Source organism: Podarcis gaigeae (genome assembly GCF_964106915.1).
Source record: "Podarcis gaigeae genome assembly, chromosome: 9".
Classification (NCBI taxonomy): Eukaryota; Metazoa; Chordata; class Lepidosauria; order Squamata; family Lacertidae; genus Podarcis; species Podarcis gaigeae.
Genome location: NC_139685.1, coordinates 35,875,181 through 35,890,185, shown reverse-complemented (window position 1 = coordinate 35,890,185; position 15,005 = coordinate 35,875,181). Strand labels below are relative to the sequence as shown.

Genomic DNA, 15,005 nt, shown 5'->3' with positions numbered 1-15,005 from the left:
AGCAATGTTGCATCAACACCAGTGCATAATTTTGTCATGTCTTGACCCCTTGACAAGTTAAAGGGATTTAGTGTCAGAAATGGAAAAACAGTACTTTAAATTTGACTCCAATGATAAGAATGCATAGACAACAGAGGCAAGCACAGAGGCAAGCAAACATGTAGGTAGTGAATAAGGAACTAAAAGAGTCTCATACACCTTGTCTATGAGTTCGACTGTACCACTAACTGCCATGGACATCTTAGTAATCATACACTGCTTGTACAGTTACACAGGAAGCACAATGAAACACAAAACCCATGCACCATCCTATGGTTACTTTAAAAAAAAGAAAAAGATGACTTATTAAGATTGAAAGTCCTCCTCCCTCCCCCTGGCCAACGCTCCTGGTTTGTTAGTACTGGCAATATGGGGAGGAAAACTAAGCTAGCAAGGTAAGCTGCAGTTGAAACAAAGAAACAAAAAAGAATACCACTTAAAAGGTACTTCCAAATAAATTGGTACTTTGCTGGGATTATTTTGAGATGGGGACCATTATTGGGATATAAAAGTCCACCAAACGTTTGCTTAGTCTTCAGCTTCCGCTTCTTCCCTCAACGCATACAGGTGATGAGTTTTTCCATAAGCACAATATGTACTGCTGTGAAGACAATTCTCCTTTATTTAATAGCAGTTTCTCATTATGAACAAGGGGAACTTATGTTTTAAGGCTCCCTCCAAACCAGGTAGTGAAAAGTCAGGTGTGCAAGGGAAGAATGGAGCATGAGGGCACGTCACTTGTTCCTGGTTTGAGAAAACATGCCTTATTGGACAAAGGTCAATATCCAACTGTGTCATCGGAACAGACTTCTGTGAATCAGGACTTCCCTTGCCTAATAAAAGTCTGCTCCATGTGAATGGGTGCTCTTCCAGGGGAGATTCAGGGGACATTCCATCTCACCAGTGAATTCCACTGCAAAACAGTGGCTATCACCCAGAGAACATATTTAAAGTGAAACATAACCTGATATAACCAGGAAGCTGTTTAACATCTGAATTCTCACCCAGTATTTTTAAGTATTTGTCTCTCTGGCCAGTTTATAGAACATTTAGTGTTATAAACACTGTCTTATGTTTGACAAAATGTTCAGTGAACCCTGACATGACTTTGGTAGTGAACAGGTAGGTTCATCACCAGCTGGCTGTGTATTCATGTGTAATCTTTAGCTCTGAGGCAAATTCTCATCCACCAGATAGCCTCTCATGACAAACTTCCAATCCTCAAAAAATGTATTTCTGAGTTTACTTGGAAAATATATATCAGCCAGCAAAGAATATTGTATTCTCAGTAGCCCATTTGCCTTTCATCCTAGTGATTATCCTGATACACATTATTCTTTTTAACTTGTGGCAGCCATAGTACAGTGGACTCATGCTGTAAGAGATGATAGGGCGATGGCAAGAGGCATTTACACCATGCATTGCCTTTAGGTTAGCCAGGGAATAGCACAAATGTCACAGCAATGACAGTCTTCCAGAATACTATGTGGTGAGTAAGATCATCCAGTATATTTAAGTGCCAGTCTAACCAGTCTAAGTACTGGTTGCTTATTACATTCTCCCCATCCCCGGATGCTTAGCAACCTAAACTGTATCATTGAATTAATTCTATCAATGTACAGGATTACTTGTATTAAAATAAAAGTTGTGTTGTTGTCTCCGCTCCTTCAGAGCAAAGGCTACTTGGGTTGTGAGATAGTTTGTAAATGAGAAGGAGCCAAACAAGCGTATGGATTCAGACAACTATATCTGCTGTTCAGTAGAAAACTTTTCAAAGGCAGAAATGTTATTGAAAAATCTGTCCTCTGCACTGCTCTTTTGAAGCTTTCTCATGTTGTATGTTTCCAGTGTTTTAACTGCTTCAAAAGAAAAGAATACAGAAAAATTATTCTATTTCCTTTTTTGTTTCCAAGCTTTGTAAATTCAGCCTGGGCTTTGTTAAGAGGTGCATGCAGTTTCCCCATTTTTATTTGAAGAAAGGCTGCTTTTAGGAATAAAGTGACTGAGCAAAACAGAATGAATTGTGACCTCTGGGATATCCTTTAAATACATTCCTCCTGAATTCTATAAGGATAACTACTAGGAATGATCAACAACTCCAACGGATAAGATAGGTGAAAATAATGAAATTTCCTGACAAACATAACAGGCACATAAACCTGCTTAAAAGCTTTCATCTGCCCCTAAATCCAGATAAGGGCTAATCCTGCTACAAAGGCAAAAGTATAAAAAGTCTCTAGCGTAATCTCAGAGAAGAACAAACTATTTTGGAAAAAGTTGTTATTTGGTTTTATGGCTGTAGCCTTGGCTTAGTATCCAAGTTAAACCTGACATTACTAGCAAAACAATTTTGAAAAATAAGGATTAACTGAACTATTAGGTTCTAGCTCTGAAGAGTCTTATAGGACAGAACTCCTGCTCAGTATTTCCAGCCAGCCAGCCAGCCATGCCCTTAATCCAGGATACTCCAATCCATTTTCCTCCCTCCTCCAGTTTGGGATTTCAGATATTCAGCCAGGCAGCCATACCTGTAACCAGGATATGCAATTCCTTTCTCCCTCCCTCCCTCCCTCCCTCTACAGCAGTCAGTCAGTATTTCATGCCCTCTGAGCATGCTCAGCCCATATCCAGCTTGCCTGCCTCCATTCAAGAACAATTTTGTATACTTCTGCAAATCTTAGGGTTTCCTCAAGACTGTGTATGACTGCTGTCATTTTGGCTACATAATGATCTATGTTTGGAGAAAGAGCTTGCTACAAGTATATAGGATCTGAGACATTGACAGTGAAATATAGCAGTGGTTTGCCATAAAATTTAACACTGAAATCCAAAACCACAGAACCATATCTATTTAATCTCCACAGACCTACACTGACATCTATTTAAAGCAGCTGACCCCATCACTGCTGATTCTGACAAGATGAGCAGGGGGTAGGCGGCTCCTGGGTTCAGGAAATAGTGTTTCTGCTGCTTTGGGTAGGATTTTATGGATATGTCTTTTGGGAGTTCCTCTTGATACTGCACTGGCACATGAGGTCCAGGAGGTGTCAGTGGCTTCAAGTGCCCTTTACCAGCTTCAAATGGGTTGCCAGCTGTGGTGATACCTTGGTAGTGATGGCTTAGGTATGGTGATCCCTGTACTGGTAGCTTTTTAGTTTGACTACATCTTCCAGTTGAGTTACAACTGGTCTGGACTTCAAAAAATGACCTGTAACCTCAAATTAGTACAGAAATTAGCTGCTAGAATTTTGATGGGCACATCCAAAGTTGTTCATATCACATATATTTCAAAAGATCTACACGGGTTGTCTATTCACTTCCAAACCTAATTTGAACTTTAAACTGGATTTAAAAATCCAAAAAGTCTTGCGATCTGAATATTTTATGGAGCATATTACACCAGGCTGTTCATGTCTTCAGTTCTTCTGCAGACACCCTGCAGACATGTGCTATGTTTTGTAAATATACATGTTTCTACTGGGAAGAAAGCCTTTTCTGCAGTGGCCTTGACTTTGAAATACTGATGAAGTATTCAGACATTGCAAGCTTTTAGGGATCAGTGAAGTTTTTCATATTTGCCCAGGAATGTTATCATTTTAGATTATTTTGCTTTGTTTCAGTTTGCTCTTTAGTTGCTTGGGTTTTAATTTGTCTTTGTTTGGTATCTTGTTATGTTTATTTGTTGGCTTTATGTTGTATTTATATGTTGCAACAAATTAGTTTTTATTCCAACTTTTCTACACTGTCTGGCATATTTTAAAGAAGTGTGGTTTAACAAATATTTTAACTCAAGTTACCATTTACAGAGCTTTCAAACCACTTCAAGATCTTTCATCAGTATGCATCAGTCAATATATGGAACCAACAATAATAAACACAATAAAACCAATTACACCATTTGCAGTTAAAGCAAACAGTTTTAATATTCTATAATTTATTTAAGATTCCAGTTATATGAAATCCTGCACCTCAAAAAAATTTACAGACCTAGCTAAGTGTATCATGGGACCAGAAAGGTTGGAACAATTTCTCTGTGAGCAAAGGCTACATTGTTTGGGGCATTTGAGTTTAGAGAGAAAAAAAGACATGCAAGAAGGTACCATGACAGAGGTTTATATAATTATGTGTGGTTATTTATAGAAAAAATGAATAGACTTTTGTTGTTGTTCCTTTCTCATAATCTTAGAACTCAGGGTCATCTACGTAAGCAAAATGCTGAAAAACTCAGGACATACATACAAAAGAAAATACTTCTTCACATAGGACATAGTAAAACAATGGGATCACGACCACAGCATGTGGTGGTGGACACAAACAAGATAGTTTTAAAAGAGAAGAAGAAGAGTTTGGATTTGATATCCCGCTTTATCACTACCCTAGGGAGTCTCAAAGCGGCTAACATTCTCCTTTCCCTTCCTCCCCCAGAACAAACACTCTGTGAGGTGAGTGGGGCTGAGAGACTTCAAAGACGTGTGACTAGCCCAAGGTCACCCAGCAGCTGCATGTGGAGGAGCGGAGACGCAAACCCGGTTCCCCAGATTACGAGTCTATTGCTCTTAACCACTATACTACACTGGCTCTCATAAGAGGATCATAAAAATTCATGGATCATACGGAATAAGAAAAAACAAAACATGACGCCATTACAGCTTTCAATGTATAGCAATCTTGGGCATGAATGGGAAACAACATTTGTATACAGATGTACTGTAATAATAAAACTATTATTGCATAATCAATTTAATTTTATATATCATATTACATTTCTACTATTTAAAACAATAATGATTTAAATTTTAAAAATAGGTATTGCTAAAATTATTGTCCCAGTATCTTAATAAAATTATATGTTTGATGTAAGAATCACAAAGCCAATAAAAGTGCTAATTAAAACAATAGCACTCTCCATTACAGAATTATCATGCAGAAAATGAGATACAAGGTAGTTAAGCTACTAAGAAATAAGAAATTGTTAATTACTACTATAGTCCAGAATCTGATTATCAAGATCATAAAACATAGAAGTGGGATGCTGTGAAAAGCTATAATTTAAAAATAGAGTAATGGAATGAATACATTAGAAGCCACCAGTCCTGAACAAAAGCTCATGTGCAGTTTGCATCAGTACAAAGTCACAGTGCCAAACACCTTTTGTCCCCAATATTAAAAATTAAGTACAATATAAAAATAAAAAGCTGCAGACTACTTGAAAACAGGAAAATGTAATGAATTGTATTACGGAATACAAATTACTTTATGTACCAAAAATTGACACAAACACAATATCTATGGTTAATATTATATGTATTTTATATTCTGCTAGTATTAATAATAATTACTAATAACAATAAAACATAATTAAATGTAAAACATTTATTCTCACCAATGCAAGAAGACAATACAATGGGACACAACTGAACTTGATCAACATAAACTGAGATTGAACAAAAGTTTGTAGGCAAGGCGTGGGGGGAACCTGCAGCGCTCTGCTTAATTTCATGTGGTGACATGGAGCAAAAAGTGCAGGGGGGGGGGGAGAGAGTGGGATTAATGCTGTGGGAATGCAACCCCAGAAAGGGAAGAAGGGTTCCTCACCCTTGTTGGATGCTAAAGAAAAGGTATGCTTCACAGCTGCATTGTGTAGTAGATAGATGATAATCATAATTTCAAATCTGCTACACATTGCAACATTCCTGAACTAATAGTTTACAATGAGCCTTGTAAGGGCCCAATTTGAATTAAATGTCAGAATTCATTTGTCTATATAGTATTAACACCACATAAATGATGCCGATAGGTGCACTGGGATTGCAAAGGTCTGGCTCTCTCTGTGGAAGTTTCACACTGACCTAGTTTTGTTGTTGTTCTTGTTGTTGTTGTTTACTGGTTTGATCGAACCAGAAATTCACCTTTGAAACTTGGACTGACACATCAGTCTATAATCTTTTTTTTAAAAAAGAACTTTATTGAACAATCAGCATCATCCTACACAACCATATACAATAATACAATATATACAAACTATATACCGTATTTTTCGTCCCATAGGACGCTCTGTCCCATAGGACACACCTAGTTTTTTTGGGGGGGGGGGAAATAAAGGGAAAAAAATTCCCTTTATTACCCTCCCAAAAACCAGGTCGGGGAAACCGAACCAGGTCAAGGAACAGTGGGATGGCGGCGCTGTGCCTCCCTGCTGTCCCCCGAGCTTGTGGGGCTGGCCGATGTCTGTCTGGCACGCGGGGCGCTCTGCTTCAGGGCGGCAGGCTGCTATCCGCAGGGCTGCCTAGGCTGCGTATGTGTTCCTTCAGCGAAAGCCTGCATTCGCCCCATAGGACACACCCAGATTTCCCCTTCATTTTTGGAGGGGAAAAAGTGTGTCCTATAGAGCGAAAAATACGGTACACATACACATACCTTACAGAAAAAGAAGAAAAAAGAAGAAGAAAAGCACAGAGTAAAAGAGAAAAGATGGAATAAATAAAATAGACTTCCGATTACTCTCATTGTACTATTTCTTATTTCGTTATCTTACCCACCGTGCCCTATTATTATTATTGCTTTCCCAATTCTTTTCAAGATGTTCTATCACCAGTATTTTACAAAAATCATTCAAGATCTGCCAGGAGATTTTTGTTATCACAATGATTTTTCAAATACTTTTAAAATATTGTCCATTCTTTATTCACCTTCTGCATCAAATATCCTCTGACCTTCCCTGTCATTTTTGCCAGTTGTATGTATTCTATCATTTTCACCTGCCAATTGGTCCATAATCTGAAACTGATTCCTACACTGAACTTCTGCTGAAAGCTAAGCAACACGTTTAGATTTTAAACTGACTTTTCCTCTAGCTAGTTCTGTACTATTTGGAACTGTATTTTAGACTTTTAGGTGTATGTGTTTTTTAACTCCTCCTGTCAACATGGGGTGCAATCTAGGTTTCTGGTTGGATGGTTTATTAGTTTCTTAAGATTGCCCTGCTAGGGTAGAGCTGGAAACCTGTTTCTACATATTTATCATCCCTAGGATTCAGCTTCTGAGCTGCACCTTTTAAAGGGTTTAGCCCCAAAATATGGGAAGCCTCTGTCCCACAGTACATGACAACAGGCTTAGAAGTCCCTATCCATGTAATTATATTCTAAATATGTAAGAGCCAACATCAAATGTTTTAAGTTCATATAACCATATACCGTATTTTTCGCTCTATAAGAGGCACTTTTCCCATCCTAAAAAGTAAGGGGAGATGTGTGTGCATCTTATGGAGCGAATGCGCAGCTATTGCTGAAGCCAGGAGAGCAAAAGGGACCAGTGCGCAGTGATCCCTCTTGCTCTCCTGGCTTCAGGGATAGCCACGTGAAGCCTTTTCAGGGCAAAGGGAGGAACGCTCCCCCTGCCCTGAAGAGGGTTGGCACGGCTATCCCAGAAGCCAGAACAGAAGAGGTATCACTGCTTTGCTGCGCAGCCATCCCTCTTGCTGTTCTGACTTCGCTTAGCTGGAGAGGCGCTGCGCAGCTTTCCCTCTCTGCGCAGCGTCCCTTCAGCGAAGCGGGAGGAGAAATAGAAGGGGCCCCGTTTCTCCTCCTGCTTCACTGAAGGGGTGCTGCACAGAGAGGGAGAGCTGCACAGAGCTCCTTCAGCGAAGTGGGAGGAGAAACGGAGCCCCTTCCATTTCTCCTCCCGCTTTGCTGGAGAGGCGCCGTGCAGAGAGGGAGAGAATTTTCTCTCTCTTGTTCTCCTCCTCTAAAACTAGGTGTGTCTTATGGTCGGGTGCGTCTTATAGAGCGAAGAATACGGTAGCTGCCCTGACAAGACTGTTTATTTGTGAGAAAATAAACAGGGAGGAATGCAGCTCATTTCAGGATAAAGTTTTTTTTTAATTCTCTTTCTTTTGAGCAAATTATCAGCTATTTATCTCTAACCATTTCTTTACAAATGACAAGAAGACTGCAGTTAATTGTAAAGGTTAATGTGGCATAAGGCTGTGGAACAGGTTGGACACATTTTCAGAAGTAATTCTACTATAATTAGAGCTGTCACATTTATTGAGCAAAGCTGAACAGCCAGCAGAGACAAGGTTTGCATCATCCTTCACGTTTCTTTTTCTCTCAGATATTCTGAAAAAGAAAGAAACTAGAAAAAGCAGCAGTTTAGAAAAAGGATATAACATCTTAGCAAAGCAAACACATTGCTAAACATACATCTTACAGTTCCGATCCCTTTGCAAAACTGTTTAAAAACTACTGTGAAGTGAGCAACAAATACTGTAATCAATGAACAGAAATTCTGCCTTTGCTTGAACATTGGTTTTCTGTTTTAGGTATATAGTAGCAGAATGCTTCATTTAAAAAGTTTTTGTTTTAAAAAGGAACTGTCAATCTAGAAAACCACAACTTAAATGGAATTGCACACATAAATATAATTGCTCCCTCGCTCCTTATAAAGCAACATTACAATTTCTGTACTTAGGAAATTAGGAAAATATTAGGATATTAGGAAAAAAACAGTGACTACCAGCTATACAGCAAAACGTCTTTTCAACCAATAAGGAGCATGCATTCTCCACCCCCACCCCACTTCAATAAACCAAAGCCGAGAAGATAGAGAGAATTTCAGTACACTAAACATGCACAAGCTGAAGGTGATGGTGCCTGCCAGGTTCTAAAAACTCTTAATGAAACATTGGCCCTATCCCAGATTTGATCCAGGGTTGGATCCGGGTCAGGCAATGCCTGGGTAAGCTGGATCAGAGGGGTGTGTTTGTGTGTCACAGACTTAACTATTACACAATAGCCCAGGTATGTTTCTTTTACATTGTATATATAAAAGAAGGAATTTCCATGCAATTTAAGGAACAAATATATCTGCATAAATATGAGTGTTAACAACATAAATTAGACAAAATAGGAAGTAAAATCTTCAATGAATACAGTCAGTGTCGTACACATAAATGGTTAAGATGGTGATTAAGATACCACTTTGGATAATAAAATTAAACTACAAACTGGGGGACTGACGTTACAAGCTCCAGCATGCATATTGGTTTGTATTTTTCAGACTGCACTGCTGACCTACTCAACTTAGGTTTCAGCCAGAGGTCGACAAATTTTGTCTGAGCTTGAAAGCCAACAATTATTTCTTCTAGTCATTTTGAGTATAATAAAAATGTTCCCTTTCCAGTGAGGAAGTACAGCCTACTCTGCCACATAGAAATAGGCACTTACAGAACAGATGGCATCAGTCCCTATACTCATCACTGCATATCCCCAACTTTCTAGCCTTCAATGCTACCCATACTTTCCTAGCAAGAATTCTATGTTCTGGAATATTCACACTTTCAGGATGTACATGGAATGATCTACAAATTAGAGCAAAACCCAAAATGGTGGTACAGTTGTACCTTGGTTTCAGAACACCTTGGAACTTGTACATTTCAGCTCCTAAATGAGCTTCCTACAGCCAATCAGAAGCCACACTTTGGTTTCCAAATGTTTTGGAAGTCAAACAAACTTCCAGAATGGATTCTGTTTAACTTCCATGGTACAACTGTATATAGAGTGCAGCTAGTTATCTATTGCATGCCCTGAACCCTTGCTGGGATAGCCTGAATATACAAGCACAAATTGAGTTACTACAAAAGATTGTTAAACTGTACCCTCCAAAATGGCTTTGGTGCAGGAAGAAGAAGCAGAAGCAGAAGCAGAAGCAGAAGCAGAAGCAGAAGCAGAAGCAGAAGAAGAAGAAGAAGAAGAAGAAGAATTCATACTGTATCAGTGATTAGCATGGAGGCTGATAGATAAGTGAAATGTCCAAACCCAGTCACTAAGCGCAGAATAGAAATCTTTTGTTTCAATTGCAATTTTTAAAGGAATAATAATAATCTCTGGGCAGCTCCCAACAGAATATTAAAAACATCAAACATTAAAACATCAAATATTAAAAACTTCCGTAAATAGGGCTGTCTTCAGATGTCTTCTAAAAGTCAGATAGTTGTTTATTTCCTTGACATCTGAAGGAATATCAAAGTGTGCTGAAATTCTTTTAAAAGCTCTATTTTAGAGCCAGTTGACAATGAAGCTCAGCTCTACAGTTCATGTAAGTAATTGTGCAGAGAATAGTCTACAAGTAATGTCTCCCAGATCACTATTTCACCAATCCTCATAGTATGACTAATTAGTAGAACAAACATCAACAGAAGCCTCAATCACAGATCTCCTATATCAAATCTGAATACAAAACCCCTGGAGTGATCAGGGTTTGGTCTTTATAAACATGTCCAGTTTTATGTCAAACCCAGTGTTAGCAGAAAGGTATGCAAAATCATTAAAGAAACAGAAGTGTACTATCATGTATTTTTTGTAAACTACCTTAAAACAAAGAGTCACAATGCTTTTCCACATGCATTGGTATAAGTGAAGAAATCATCATTGACAGACCTAATATAAGTGCCAGTACTTACCCCTTCTATTATTTCTGCCTTCACTTGTGGATTTATCTGAAGGGCAAGGGCAATGTCCTTCGCATTTCACTGAGATCTGTTTTCCTAAGACGCAGGCTTGATATTCTAGTTTGCACTGCAATAGAGAGAGAATGACAATCTTCAGTATAAGCATCATTTACATTTTTTGTAAATTCTAGTCCATTAAGTATTTTGAAAGAGATTAGGGTTACCCGTTTTGTCACTTTCTATTTGTGATTACAAAGGACTACAAAAGCCACCCATCCTAAAATGTTGTAGGATCACACTCTGAATGGATAGCGTTGATAAGTGCTGTAATTCATTAAAAGCCATGATGTAGAAAAATAGGACATCTTTACAAAAGCAGGTGTGCAGAACCTGTGACCCTCTATGTTGCTGAACCTCAACTCTCATCATCCCTATTGGGCAACGTTGACTGAGGCTGATGAGATTTGGGAGTCTAGCAATATCTGGAAGACCACAGATTCCCCATTTCGGTGCTAAAAAATATGTGCCTTTGACTAAAGAGGACTCTGTAGCCTTAGTAACTAATTTTTTTACAAAACAAAGAATGGCTGATACCACACTGGACCGTGCGTATGAACCCTGTTTGTATTTGCTTTGGCATATTTCTTGCCACTCTTCAGCTGACTTGATTGTTTTCTACTATGACCCCATAGTATGCATTTAAATAGCTCTTTCCAGCACCCACAAGTGCCACACATGCATAATCTCAGTTATTCCTACAATAACCCTGTAAGGCAAATCAGCAATAGCCTATACTGCAGATGGGGTTTGGGGCTCAGAAGGTGTAGTTTGCCTAAGGTCACTGAATAGGTTCATGGCAGAGCTAAGAATTAAATCTGAAACTGTTAGTTCACAGCTTACTTTCTTAGCTACAAGAAAGGGAAAGTTGAGGAAGCAAGGTGGTCAGAAAGCATTCTTATCCTGTCATTCGGCATTAGCGTGTTCTAAACTGTGATGCATTTGAGAACTCTTTCATTTCCAGGCTAATGTTAACAGTTAAAAGCATATTGTATATGTTAAGTATATTGGATAATATCTAATTGTGAATGTTTGTGAGCAGAACAGATTTGTGCACCAAGGCTTCTCCTCCTTCCCTTTGCAATCCCCTATATATTCCCCCAAATCTGCTTTAAATGGTTGGGAGATGTCAGGGAACTGGGGGCAGAGAAGGGGGAAAGGATGGGGAAATACAGAGATAAGCCTCCGAGTAAGTAGTTGCACCTCATCAGAGGGGGAGGATGATGAAGGGTTGTCAGGAAGCAATGAATCAGTGAGGAGGGGGCAATTTCCGGGGCTTAGCTCTTCACGTAACAGACGAAGGAAAAGGGGAGGGCTCCGGAAGTGGTTATGCTGGAGAAAACGAAAGGAACAGGCAGTCTCTGCAACTGATACTGAAAGAGCCGGACGTGCACTGAGAGCTCTGTGTGTAAATAGGAGAATGGACCTAATAAAACCTGTAAAACTGGCTGGAAGCCCGGACTCTTATCTCTTCTAGCACCCACCAATCATCCTTGACAGGAGATGATCCAGAAAATATTTTAGTGAGCATGCAGTACTACATGGAGAATAGAGGAATGAGAAATCTTCTTGGAAATGTTAATTATTATTTTTAAAGGGTTTTTAAAAGATTATTTTCATCTGCTATCTATATTGCAGTCAATTCAGGTTGTTGAATTTATCTTATGGAATATAGTTATAAAATTTATGTTACTTTCTTCCTCCTCACTCTACATGTTTTTTTAAATAAATAATTTGTTTAAAATGTCTTCTGGTACCATAAGAGATGCATTGTAATTTGACTTTTTGATGCATTCTCTTTTCTTAAACAACATCCACTGATTGCATTGCTAATTCATCAAGTTCAATTTACTCAATTATCCAAGGTTGAAATATTTATAAAGTTATAAGTGAACTAAAATATCACATAAAGGGCATGCTCATTAGTATTTAATTGTGAGGAAAATGCAAAACAACACACATAATAAGACACACTACTTTTTGCTGCTTTGAAAAAGAAAAGGTTAGCAAATTGTTTTACTTGGGTTAAAAACTAAAATAGAGTCATGTATGTACTCCTTTACTTTTCACACTGCAATATTTCACTCTAGAGTTATTTTATTAAACACTGACATGATTAATCCACTCACAAATGGTATAGATGCAATTACAGTGAAATACCTTTCATGTCTTCTTGGAAGAAAGCTTAAAAGTTCAATTGGACTTTTTCCCAAGAAAATGTGCATAGGACTGCAGCCATTGCAAACGTGCACAAAAATTTGGTTTAGCCCTTTGCCAATGGATTATACAGCCACTAAAACAAATATGCTATGGGTAGAGGTAGACTCAAAATCTACCACTACCCATAGACTCAAACTCTCTAAACTATAAAGTTTCAGTGGCCATTTGAAGAATTCCCATTGAAACCAGTGGAGACATATGTAGGCTTCAGAATGGGTAATTCATTCCCTTACACACACACATTTAGGTTTCATAAGTCCTAACTTTGGGGTGTGACAAAAGCATGATAGATTACTGACTGGGTATGTATTACCTAACAAAACAGGTTGATGATGCAGAATTGCTGATTGGACCAATTTCACAATTATCTCTGATTTACGAATATTTGTTAAGCAAGGCTTCATGCTTAATATCGCCTGCAGAAGATGCAGCATTTCCCATACATTTTTAGCATTCATATGACACCTGTGTGTGATATGATTAGAAATGAATACCTCTATTGGGTTAGGTAAAGGGTAAAGGGATCCCTGACTGTTAGGTCCAGTCGCAGACTCTGGGGTTGTGGCTCTTATCTCGCTTTATTGGCTGAGGGAGCTGGCATACAGCTTCCGGGTTATGTGGCCAGCATGACTAAGTAGCTTCTAGCGAACCAGAGCAGCACACAGAAACGCCATTTACCTTCCCACCGGAGCAGTACCTATTTATCTACTTGCACTTTGACAAGCTTTCAAACTGCTCGGTTGGCAGGAGCTGGGACCGAGCAACGGGAGCTCACCCTGTCATGGGGATTCAAACCGCTGACCTTCTGATTGGCAAGCCCTAGTTTTTTTGTCATCACATTCACTATGGTGACAATAAATTTAATTCTGTACATTTTGAAAACAGAAGGATGGGTTGCCCCCATTTTTTTTTTAAAAAAAAGCATGACTGGCATATGTTGTTGCAGGCACGAACTAATCTGTATTTATTTACTAAATAATCCTCAATATTCTCACACATTGTAAGCAGAAATCCTACATGTAATGGGATTCACATACTTCAAGTTTTAATACCTTCTGTGTTCCAACATGACAAAGAAGCATCAACCAGATGTAGATTTAGGAAAGTGTGAGCAGTGCGCTGGGCAAAGAGCCGAGGAGGGCGCCTTCTCAAAGCCTGGGAAGAGCTTGCCCAGTTTCAGGAAGGAGGCGTGAGGACTCTAACAGGGACCTAGAGTCCTTCTTCTACCTTCCCAAAGCTGGGCAAGTACTTAACAGGGTTTGGTTAAGAGGCAGAAGAGCTATAGGACGCCCCCAGAGCCCTGTGCCTCCTTCCCAAAGCCGCTGTGAGGGCCAGGGGGGAGGGCGTCCATAGCTTTGCACTGGGTGGCATATTGCCAAGGTCCCTGTGTGAACATTAGAAGTGGAAAGGATCAGATCAGAGATCCCTCTAGCACAGCAAACTGCTTCCCACAGTGAGTAACCAGGTGCATCTGATAATCCCATAATGTGATGATGAAGGCCATGGTCCTCCCTTATCAGCTCAGCATAGATTTGGGCATGAACATTGCATCCTGACATAATTAATTTCAGTCCCTTTTCTAATATTTCCTAGCACATAATTTTATTGTTCACAGCACACAAAGAACAACGTTTTGTGGCACCTTACTAATCAAGAAATGTATTGTGGCATAAGCTTTTGTGCTCTAATTCTTCACTTCATCAGATGTGTAGAATATTATTCTTGATGCTGTGTGTGTGTGTGTGTGTGTGTGTGTGTGTGTGTTAGCAATGAGGGTCAGATGGAAACAGAGAACAAATCATGGTAAAATGTAAATGTGAAACATCCTGATAATAGAATAGCAAATTAGTACCTGTACAGGCTACATATGTTAAAAGGCTTTTCAACAGTTTCGTGTGGGAATTTCCCTTTGAACGCTCCTCTTCATTGTACTGTAAAAACGCCTTAGGATCAGTGACAGAGTGTACTGGGGGTGAGATTAAATGTTCTGCTAATTTCTGAATATTGCCCTCTCTGACATCAGATGTGTGACAATTTATTCCTTTGTGTCGTGACTGAGTTATGTTGAATAGAGAATACCATTGTTTGGAGAAGACAACATATGTCATAATAGACAATGAACGAACCCTTGAATGACATTATTAGATCCAGTAATGGTGTTGTTTGAGTAGATATGGAGACAGTTTTCTTCTTTGAAAAAATGTTTCTGACAGTTTAAATATAAATAAATTACAGAAACAAA

General features: G+C 39.0%; 1 protein-coding gene across 2 annotated transcripts in view; it reads right to left on the bottom strand.

Moving 5' to 3' along the window:
- The window catches only part of SPOCK3 (SPARC (osteonectin), cwcv and kazal like domains proteoglycan 3), a 111,854-nt gene that overhangs the window by 25,791 nt on the left and 71,058 nt on the right, over positions 1–15,005 (bottom strand). For both annotated transcript variants that reach the window (XM_083755869.1, XM_083755870.1), the window contains one exon: positions 10,499–10,613. In XM_083755869.1, coding sequence (XP_083611995.1) covers positions 10,499–10,613 — 115 coding nt within the window. The remainder of the gene's footprint in view (positions 1–10,498; positions 10,614–15,005) is intronic.